The sequence below is a fragment of the Harpegnathos saltator genome, unplaced genomic scaffold (assembly GCF_003227715.2).
Source record: "Harpegnathos saltator strain DR-91 unplaced genomic scaffold, Hsal_v8.6 scaffold331, whole genome shotgun sequence".
Classification (NCBI taxonomy): domain Eukaryota; kingdom Metazoa; phylum Arthropoda; class Insecta; order Hymenoptera; family Formicidae; genus Harpegnathos; species Harpegnathos saltator.
In genome coordinates this window covers 32,835-44,291 of record NW_020230130.1, presented here as the reverse complement: position 1 = coordinate 44,291, position 11,457 = coordinate 32,835, and the positions used below count along the sequence as shown (strand labels likewise).

At 45.3% G+C, this 11,457-nt stretch overlaps 1 protein-coding gene across 1 annotated transcript; it reads right to left on the bottom strand.

Moving 5' to 3' along the window:
* Window positions 1–7,896: 7,896 nt before the first annotated feature.
* On the bottom strand, window positions 7,897–11,061 carry LOC112588886 (uncharacterized). Its single transcript, XM_025300204.1, has 2 exons — window positions 10,519–11,061; window positions 7,897–7,998 (listed from the first exon to the last, which is right to left on the bottom strand). Exons 1-2 carry the CDS (start codon window positions 11,059–11,061, stop codon window positions 7,897–7,899), a joined length of 645 nt encoding a protein of 214 aa, XP_025155989.1.
* Between the last annotated feature and the right edge of the window lie 396 nt (window positions 11,062–11,457).

Sequence of the window (11,457 nt, the reverse complement as noted above, 5' to 3'; positions counted from 1 at the left end):
TTTGACGTCTTAAACACGTCATCCGCTCCTAGGGGAAAAAAGTGAATGACGTGTCTCAGACGTCAAATGTACCCAAGGGGTTAAATGGAACCTCCTACATTTTTTTTTCATATTCTTGTAGCCCTTGTCGAGATGTTACCAAAAAACACTATCTATTTTTGTTTTTTGCGTAAGCCATTCCCAAGATATGAAGCTTCAAAGTTGACATACCACCGGCATTCGCATTACCCAAGGTGTCCCGCGTGGAGGTTGCACGGTCGGATTTACGCTTCTTGTGTGTGCGTATGTGTGTGTATGTGTGTGTGTGTGTCTGTGTGAATATCTGTGTCACAGTAGAGATAAAGATTCCACGGCTCGTCATTTCCGTAGTATTTTTTGACTGCAAACCCTCTCTACTGTGTGTGCGCGTGTGTTGTGTCCCTAAAAAGGACCAATTTTGTGTGTGTTTCTTCAGTAAAAAATCTCCTCCCCCCTCTCTCTCTCCCTCTTTCTCTCTCTTTCTCTCTCTCTCTCTCTCTCTCTCTCTCTCTTTCTCTCTCTCTCTCTCTCACTGTCTCTCTCCACCATTCTTCTCATCATTCAGATACACACACACACACAAACACACACAAGAGGAGTAAATTCGATTATGCAACTTCCACGCGATACACTTTGGATAATGCAAATGCCGGCGGTCAACTTTGGATGTCAACTTTGAAGCTTCACATCTTGGGAGTGGCTTGCGCAAAAAACAAAAATAGATAGTGTTTTGTAAACGTCTCGACAAGGGCTATAAGAATATGCAATAAAACATAGCAGTTTCTATTTAAGAAAACATCAATCACATTGACCTGGCCTTGATAAAGTTACTCAAGAACAAGTCCTTATTTTTATCATATGCCCCACTCAATATCCTACAACTTTTGTCTGAAACATTTTTCCACATTTAAAGCCGCTTCCGAAATCCAGGGGTGGAATCGTACTTTACAGATACCCTGTATATAAATAAATATTTGACAAGACAGAATATGTGATTTATTATATGTATATACACGCGGCTGTGACCGCGACTCATGGTGTATATGTGTTTGCTCGCGTGCGTGAGTGTATATGTAATATGAAGTACTATTTCTCTATTCTTTTGCGAACCAGCACAATAGTAATATTAGGTCTGAGAAAAAGTTCGTGGCGTTTTTCCCGATAGATGCCGCAAATTGCAAATAACTCAGGAAACCCAGACCGCAGCGACACCACTAAACGTTCGTTGGAAAGGTGACACTTCGAGCGTTACTTTAAGTGTATAAACATAGAAATTGGTACAGTAGAAATTGGTTGGAAAGTTATTGAAAATGGAGAAAAGTAATGAAAAATTGCGCTATATTTTGCAATATTATTACGACAAAGGGAAGAACGCTGCACAGGCTTGTGAAAATATTTGTGCTGTGTACGGTGAAGGTACTTTATCAAAATCTGCTGCGCGGAAATGGTTCGCTCGCTTTCGTTCTGGTAATTTTGATGTGAAAGATGAGTCACGCTCTGGTCGTCCAATCACTGAAAAAGTTGATGAAATTCTTGAAAAAGTCCAGCAAGATAAGCATATCAGCAGTGTCGATATTGGTATGGTGCTAGGCATTGACCACAAAACTGTTTTGAACCATTTACACAAAGCTGGCTACAAAAAGGAGCTCGATATATGGGTTCCTCATGAGTTGAGCGCGAAAAACATGATAGACCGAATTAACATCTGCGATGCGCTGCTGAAACGCAATGAAATTGAGCCATTTCTGAAACGTGTTACAACTGGTGATGAAAAATGGATCACGTACGACAATCGGAAGTGTAAAAGATCGTGGACAAGGGATGGTGAGCCGTCACAAGCGTTCGCGAAGCCAGAATTGACGCTGAAAAAGGTGATGCTGTGTGTGTGGTGGGACTGGAAGGGAATCGTCCACTATGAGCTACTTTCAGATGGTCAGACGATTGATTCTCAACTCTACTGTGGACAACTAGAGAGATTACGCCAGGCAATTGAAAGAAAACGGCCCGAATTGAATAATAGGAAAGGTGTTGTCTTCCATCATGACAACGCCCGACCACACACTTCTTTGATGACCCGTCAAAAATTGCGAGAGTCTGGTTGGGAAGTTTTGATGTATCCACCGTATAGTCCAGACATAGCACCCTCTGACTATCACTTATTCCGATCTCTGCAGAACTCTCTCAATGGAATTAAGCTGGTTTCAAAAGAAGCCTGTGAAAACCGCTTGATTCAGTTTTTCAACCAGAAACCACAGAAGTTCTTCACCGATGGCATTATGGCTCTACCCGAAAAATGGCGAAACATTGTCGATAATAAGGAGCATATTTAGTTTAAATAAATTCATTTTCACACTATAAGAAAACCAGTTGAATTTTACTAAAAAAACGCCACGAACTTTTTCCCAGACCCAATATATTAGTATAATAATATAACATTGATGGTAAAATGTCAGTTGAAATGTGATTGGTGATTGGTATAATAATACGTAAATGATATATAATATTTATGTGACATACCGTTACATAACTAACCACATGTTTCAATTGACATTTTACTATCAATGTTACATTACTGAGAAACCTAACATATATACAGGGTGTTTGATAGCTGATCATGCAGACGAAAGTTGGAGATAGATTGGGTGTAGCCGAGAAGAAAAGTCATGTACCATAATGTAAAATTGGCAATAGTTACCAAGTTATTAATTAAAACATGTGAGCCAACAAGCGCGTAGAAAGCGGAGGGCGGCCGCAGTAAGCACGTAGACATTTGATACAGGCGGAGTCAGCGAGTGGCGATAGGCAAGCGCGCGCGGCGAGAGGCAACGTAAACGACAAGAGGCGATCACGCGCGACGAGGAACGAGCGAGCTTTTTCTTTATAGCTTTTTCTTTATAGCTCGCTCGGTCCTCGTCGTTCGCGCTCGCTCGCTCTTCGTCGCGCTCGCTCGCCTCTTGTCGCTTGCGCTCGCCCGCTCCTCGTTCGCGCTCGCTCGCTCCTCGTCGCGCGCGCTCGCCTATCGCCACTCGTTGACTCCGCCTGTATCAAATGTCTACGTGCTTACTGCGGTCGCCCTCCGCTCTCTAGGCGCTCGTTGGCTCACATATTTTAATTAATAACTCGATAACTATTAGCAATTTGACATTATGGTACATGACTTTTCTTTTTTTTTTTTGGTAACGCAGGGAAAATCCATCATAAATGCCCCCTTCCCTTGGGAGGGGAGGGGGTTATGTCGGACTCTTACCGACTAAAACCCCTGCGGGATGTCTACCTGTCGGGCCGTTGGGTGGGGAGTTAGGGGAACTGCTTCCGCATTCCCTCTCCAACCCCCCGGCCCCGGGGCTCTCCGGGAGCCCCGCGCTATCAACGTACCGCGCCTTGCCCCACAGAGGGAGTCCAGGGCGCGGTCCCCGGTGTGTTGCCCTACCGGTTGGCCTTCTGGTATCACCTATTAGGAGGAAGGGGACATCCACCCCTCCTCCTTACCCCCCCTCCTTGCTAATCAAGGGGGGAGGGTTCTGGGGGAGTGGGCCCGGCCCCAACCGGGACACCACTCCCCCTTGTCCTACCTGTCCGACCGCACGGGGGGGATCTAGGGAAACCTAGTCCCCCCCGTCCGGACGGAGGCGGGCCCGAGGCAGCCGAGGAGTCTCTGTCCCGTCCCTGTGGACAGGCAGCTCCTTCTCGGCCGACGCCACCTCGGGCCCGCTGCCGATTCCCCCTTCTGGGGACCGCCGACCAGTGCGTCGCCTATTGCGACGCATCCCTGGTCGGCGTCCCCACTCTGCGGCCTCCTTCTGCGAAATGGTCTCCCTGCAGAAGGAGGCCGCTGCGTCCCACGCGTCCTCGCTCCCGCACATGGCCATGACCATGCGCGGGAGCGAGAGTTCCCCCCTTCGGCACCTCACCGCCCTCTCGAGGACCCGGCGCTCCCCGTCCCATGCGGAGTATGCGGACAGGGTGTGATACGCCGTGTCCTCGAGGATGGGACAGTGGTAGCATCGAGTGGTGGGCTCCTTTCGTATCCGGTGCAGATACCGACCGAAGCAGCCATGCCCGGTCAGCATCTGCACCAGGTGGAATGTCATTCCACGTCCCCTCCTGCCCGTCACTTCAGACAGGCAGGGGCGGATAGCCGCGGCCGTTGTGGGACCAGACACTTTCGGGTCGGACAATTCGTCCTTCCACTTCCGAAGGGTCCGGTCCCTGGCCTGGAGCTTCAGGCCCTTCAAATCCCTGGCCGTTAGAGCCCTCTCCCCGTGGAGCTCCTTCACCCGCCAATAGAGGATTGACCTCTCCTCGGCAAGGAGCTCCACGGGAGGGACGCCGGCCAGGGTGGTCGCCGCCATGTATGACACGGTCCGATATCCTCGAATCGCCCTAATTAATACTGGCCTCAAGGCCTGCCGAAGGGAGCGTTTTCCCCTTCGGCAGACCAAGAGGCTGGGCGCCCATATGGGCGCCCCGTATAGAGCGAGTGAGAGCACGGCCGTGACATACAGGCGGCGTGCCATCCATCCTGGGCCCCCCTGGATGCGCATAAGGCTGGCGACCGCCAGGTCCGCACATGATTTTTCTTCTCGACTACACCCAATCTATCTCCAACTTTTATCTGCATGATCAGTTATCAAACACCCTGTATATGATTATTGTATACTTAATACATAAATTTTTATAAGTAAAATTTATATAAAACTTACCTTTTTAAACAAAAAAGGTAAAAAAAGGCGCCAGGTACAAGCGCAACACGTATTGTGTTAATTTTAGAAATTTCAAACCCAAATTATTTTTTTAAGGTATATATGTGTACATAACATAAGTTTTAACAAGTAAAACTTATAACTATAATAAAACCCTACAACACTATTCTACTGTACAAAAGAAGTGATATATTAGAATAGTAGCGCCAACTGAGAAACCTATCATATATGATATACAGGGTATCCCATTTTAATCCGGCCGGCTAAATAAAATTCGAGGATGATATTTTCCAGAAAAAAATGTCAGACAAATGTTGCTCAGTTCTAAGGGGGACATTCGATACCATCAACAGTTTTGACCTCGGGTGAAGGGTTCAAGATCATTCAAGGTTAACTTTTTTTTTCTTAAATGGGAACCCCTATTTTTCACATCGGCAATCGATTCTACGTAAAAAAAAATGAAACTTTTGTTTGAAGCATTTTTTTATAACGCAAACTAATTCCACTTATTCAGCCCCTGAAAATTGAAATTTTCAAACTTTCTGAATTTTTCACTCGAGAATGGTGGGGTTTGGGGGGAAATTGCAGAAGAAAAGTTCTTGGAATGCTGCAAGGAATTCACTCGAATTTTCGCATAGTTGATCGTGCACTTTTTCTCGAGGTACCTACTGACAAGTAGAACATTGGCGGAAAAAAGTGCACGATCAACTATGCGAAAATTCGAGTGAATTCCTTGCAGTATTCCAAGAACTTTTTGTTTTCTGCAATTTCCCCCCAAACCCCACCATTTTCGAATAAAAAATTCAGAAAGTTTGAAAATTTCAATTTTGGAGGCTGAATAAGTGAAATTAATCTGCGTTATAAAAAAATGCTTCAGACAAAAGTTTCATTTTTTTTACGTAGAATCGATTGCCGATGTGAAAAATAGGGGTTCCCATTTAAGAAAGAAAAGTTGACCTTGAATGACCTTGAACCCTTCACCCGAGGTCAAAATTGTTGATGGCATCGAATGTCCCCCTTAGAACTGAGCAACATTTGTCTGACATTTTTTTCTGGAAAATATCATCCTCGAATTTTATTCAGCCGGCCGAATTAAAATGGGACACCCTGTATATGATTACTTAATATTTTTAGAAATCTCAAATTCAAATTATTTCCTTTTTTAAGATATACAGGGTGTCTCAGAACTTTGGGATACGTGCTCCGTAGGGACATAAAGCTAAATGAGAGAAATAAAAAAATCCTCTATCATAATGTGAAAATCGTAATAATTTTTAGTAATAACCGCGTAAAGTTTGGCGCTTTCTACGCCCAGCGCCGCCTATAGACGCTCCGCGGCAAGCTGTGTGCGTTGGGGCTGAGCGATAACGCGTCTCGCGCTGACTGTCGTGATGGCGTCTTGGCGCTTTGACGCCGCGCGACTGTCAGCGCTTATAGGCCGCGATGGGCGTGGAAAACGTCAAAGTTTACGCGGTTATTACTAAAAAACTACTACGATTTTCATATTAGGAGTACAAATAAGTTTCTGCCGTTTTCTATCAAAAATTAGGAATTTATTGTGAAAGAACGGTACATTACATTTTATTCAAAGTATTTTACATCATTAGCCACTACTTTTTCCCATCTTTCTGGCAGCATTCGGATATCACGTCGGAAGAACTCTTCATCTTTTGAGGCTATCCACGAATCGACCCAATTTTTAGTATCTTCATATGATGTAAAGCGCTGCTTAGACAGGCCATGTGCCATCGACCGGAACAAGTGATAATCGAAAGGGGCAATGTCTGGTGAATACGGCGGGTGAGGTAGGACTTCCCAATTAAGTGTTTCCAAATAGGTTTTGACCGGATTTGCAACATGTGGCCGAGCGTTGTCATGTAGGAGAATAATTTTGTCGTGTCTGGAGTAATAATGGGCGCGTTTTTCCTTGAGTGCTCGGCTCAATCTGATTAATTGTGTTCGGTAAAGAGCTCCAGTAATGGTTTCGCTCGGTTTGAGCAACTCATAATACACGACACCAAGCTGATCCCATTAAATACACAGCATGAGTATTTTTCCATGAATATTCGGTTTGGCTGTCGATGTTGGCCAGGTGGTCCCAGTAATTTTCTCTTCTTTGGGTTATCGTAGTGGATCCATTTTTCATCACCAATGACTATATGATGCAAGAAACCCTTTCTTTTATGCCTGGTAAGCAGCATTTCACACGTGCAAAATCGGCGTTCAACGTCTCTCGGCTTCAGTTCATATGGAACCCAATTTCCTTGTTTTTGAAACATTCCCAACGATTTTAAACGATGTGAAATTGCTTGTTGAGTCACTTCTAATGTAAGTGCAAGTTCTTCTTGCGTTTGGCACGAATCTTCCTCCAATAATGCTTCTAATTCCGTGTCTTCATACACTTTCGGCCTTCCACTACGTTCTTTGTCTTCCACGTCAAACTCAATTTTGTTATTATATTCATATTTTTACTATTTGTTATTTTATAAATATATCTTTTAATAAATATTTTTTTCGGATTTAATTATTATAGTATATTATTCACCTTTTATAGAATTGTAAAAATAAATTATATGAAAATATAATTAAATAATAAGAAAAATATTTTTATATTTTGTAGAATTTTTTGTTTTGTTTTTAAAAAAGGTTAAAATAAAAAAATGTTTCATTGTATTGTATAATATATATATATATATATATATATATGGAGCATTCTTTCTCAAAATAGCCACCCCTCTACACATTTTACTTTTGAAGATAAAATGCTTTGCGAGATCTCAAAATTTCCGTCGAAAACTCAATTTTTGGATGCCGTATGGCGATTTTCATTTTCATTCAAGGGTGGGGCAGTATGATCAAAATATCTCTCAAATCCCTCCAAAAAAAAGAAAAAAATGCAGAAGTGTCCAAATAACATTGAAGAACCTCTTCTCATGCGACTTACATACGTTAAGAAATTCTCATGACCCAAATAGGTCTTTCAGAGGTTAATGACATCAACTAAAATCAGAACGACCCTGGGCTTCAGCTTTACCCGATGTACACCACGTGGAGGTAGCCGATTGGATTTTGTACATCATATGGCCCTCAAAAGGGCCGTTTGCATTTGGCTGTGTGTGTGCGTGTGTGTGTGTGTGTGTGTATGTGTGTGTGTGTGTGCACATGTTCGCAAGTTTCAGTGTTGTATATCTTCTTTAACTTTTTCCATGTGACCACCATTCGACTCCATGTTCAGTATTAGAATATCTCTTGATGATGACTTGTTTATTTGGTTTGTCTGAAAGAACGACAACCCCATGATTCTTATTTATTTCTGGAACAGCTGGAGCATTTTCAAACCTCTTATTAATTTTCCTCCTTATATTCTCATGATCATTCTTGCTAAAGTAAAAATTCGCACGAACTTTTGCACTCACCCAATACATGATAACCCACATAACTCTTAACAGCTGAATATTTCGGAAACTATTTATCAAATCAAAAAGTTGTTCATGAGAAAGTTTTATGTATTCGAGGGGCGTTTCTAACTACATAAATATTAAGTTACTCTCTGCTCCACTTGATCCTTGAAGTTATCCCCTGCTCCCCTTAAAGGGGGGCAGGGGATAACTTCGCAATTTCAAACGGGACCCCCTATAAAATGTTAAATGGTTGGGTTCTGCGGTAAAAAAAACAAATGAATTTTGTTGAAAACTTTTTTGTCAGATGTTAAAAGATATGACGGTGTAAAGTTTCGAAGCTACAAGAAATATAAAAGCGTCGCGTATCCTTGTCTTTCATCGGTGATTCAAACGTAAACAAACATTCGTTGAGGTCAATTTAACTATTCATGAAAATCTTGTCAGTTGTATGTTACTATTCAAAAACGTTAGCACCATGAAAATCATAGCTGTCACTATGTTTAATACAGAAGTGAATATGTTATTAGTATTAGGTGAATGCCAAAAGAATTATCGGCGTACAGTAGTAATGCTTTTTGAATGTTATGGGATTAAAAAATTGCACGTGTCATTTTTTAATGTAGAAAAGTAGCTTCGTGAACATGGTAAATTGCGTACAACAACTCACAATAAATGTACAAGTATTACTAATGAGAGAAACAGTGCTGATGTTCTTGGTGAAATTACATTAAATCCTCATGTTAGTCAACGTGAACTTGCCAGAGCATCGGGTATCAGTCGTTCTCCAATTCAACGAATTTTGAAAAAGAATAGATATCATCCATATCACTTAATTCAATCACAAGAATTTTTGGTGACAGACTATAAACGCTGCATAACATTTTGTGAATGGATACGTGATGCTATGGAAAATAATGACTTTCTGTACAAAATACTTTTTTCCGACGAGGCTACTTTTATGAATTCAGGGCATGTGAATAGACATAAAATGCATTATTGGGCCGTTGAAAATCCTCAGTGGATGCAATCAATGCCATTCCAACATCGGTGGTCTTTAACTGTTTAGTGCGGAATAACAGGAGATCTTGTGATTGGACTCTATTTTTTTAAGAAACTGTAACGAGTACAATTTATTGTAACTTATTATAAAACCATTTACCTACGCTTTTGGAAAATGTGCCACTACACGTCAGAAGGGAAATGTGGTTTCAGCAAGACATCGCTCCGCCACATTTTGCAAACATCATCAAACAGTTATACAAAAAATTTGGAGACAAGTAGGAAGGTCGTGGTAGACCTGTTCAATGGCCTCTTCGATCTCCCGATCTTACACCATTAGACTTTATTATGGGGATATGTGAAGGAGAAAGTTATGTTTGAACCGCCAACGACGAAAGAGAATATGAAGCAAAGGATACGCGACGCTTGCGCTTCAGTGACTTCCGAATTGTTAAAAAATGTTAGGAGTAATTTGTTGCTTCGAATAAATACATGTTTACAAGTCCATGGCGGACATTTTGAACATTTAATAAATTGAATAAATGAACAAACTGTGCGTTGTGGTTTTGATTTCGTGTAGCTTCGAAACTTTACACCGTCATATCTTTTAACATCTGACAAAAAATGTTTTCAACAAAATTTACTTGTTTTTTTACCGCAGAACCCAACCATCTTTTTTTTTTGGTAACGCAGGGGAAATTCATTATGGATATCCCCGACCCTTTGGGGGGGTCGGGGATTATTTCAGACTCTTACTGATTAAAACCCCTGCGGGATATCTACCATTCGGACCGTTGTGAGGGGAGTTAGGGGAACTGCTCCCGTATTCCCTCCCCAACACCCCAGCCCCAGGGCTCTCCGAGAGCCCCACGCCATCGAGTACCGCGCCCTGTCCCGCAAAGGGAGTCTAGGGCGCTGTCCCCCGGCCGGTTTCCCGACCGGGTTGGCCTTCCGGTGATTACTTAGAGGAAGGGGACATCCACCCTTCCTCCGCGCCCCCCCTATTTATCGCCCCTCCAAAGGAAGGGGCGGGGGAGAGTGGAGCCCAGCCCCAACTAGGCTTCCACTCCCCCTCGCCCATCCTATCCGACGCTCAGGGGGGAGGCGGGCGAGCGTTACGCGCACCTCGTTGCCTCCCTCCCCCCGCGCGGCCGAAGACGAGCCCAAGGCGGCCGGGGAGGCGGCCTCCGTCTAGCCGGTGGCCTTTCCTCCTCCCCGGCCGACGCCCCCTCGGGCTCGCTGCTACTCAACCCTGGGGAGCGCCGTCCTCCCCGCCGCTGTCTGCGGCGGTCTCCGGGGCGACGCTCCCACTCGGCGGCCTCCTTCCGCGTCAGCACACTGCGACAGAAGGAGGCCGCCTCTCCCCAAACCTCTTCGCTCCCGCACATGGCTCTTACCATGCATGGGAGCGTTACCTCGTTGTCCCTGCACCCCACCGCCCGAGCCTGGACACCGCGCTCCCTGTCCCATGCCGGGCATTCGGACAGAGTGTGGTGCGCGGTGTCATCCAGCTCCGGGCAGTGGTGGCACTCGGTAATGGGCTCTTTCTTTATCCGGTGCAGGTATTGACCGAAACATCCATGTCCAGTCATCACCTGCACCAGATGATAAGTGAGTCCGCGCCCCCTCCTGCCTGCGAATTCCGCCAGGCAGGGGCGGACAGCCGTCATCGTTAGCTGCCCGAACTCTCGCGGGTCGAACATTGCGTCCTCCCACTTCTGCAGAGTCCGGGCAACCACATGAGACTTCAGGGCCGAAAGTTCCCTGGCAGTTGCCTCCCCCCTTTCGCGGAGCTCCTTGGTTCCCCAATAAAGAATACACCTTTCCTCCGCAAGGAGCTCCACTGGGGGAGAGCCGACCAGGGTCGTCGCCGCCATGTATGCTATGGAGCGGAACCCCTGAACTGCCCTCACAGCCACCACCTTCAGCGCCTGGCGCATCAGGCGTTTGCTTTGGGCGGTGGCCAACAGTTGGGGCGCCCAAATTGGCGCCCCATAGAGGGCGATCGAGAGAACCACTCCCACATACAGGCGGCGAGCGTGCCAGCCTGGGCCTCCCTGGGTCTGCATCAACCTGACGAGAGCCAGGCCTACCTTTCTGACCCGGGGGGCCAGACCCCTAAATTGGGCCCTGAAGTCCCACCGGCCGTTCAACGTCAGACCTAGATACTTTATCGTTGGCCCGACGTGGACGCGGACTCCGTCCACCAAGAACCGGGTCTCCGGCGGCGCCCCACGGCTGCCGTCGTGAAAGAAGACGGCCTCTGTCTTGTGGGGCGCCACCTTTAGACCCAGGTCACTAATTGTGCCCACCACCTTTGCAAGGGCCACCTTCAC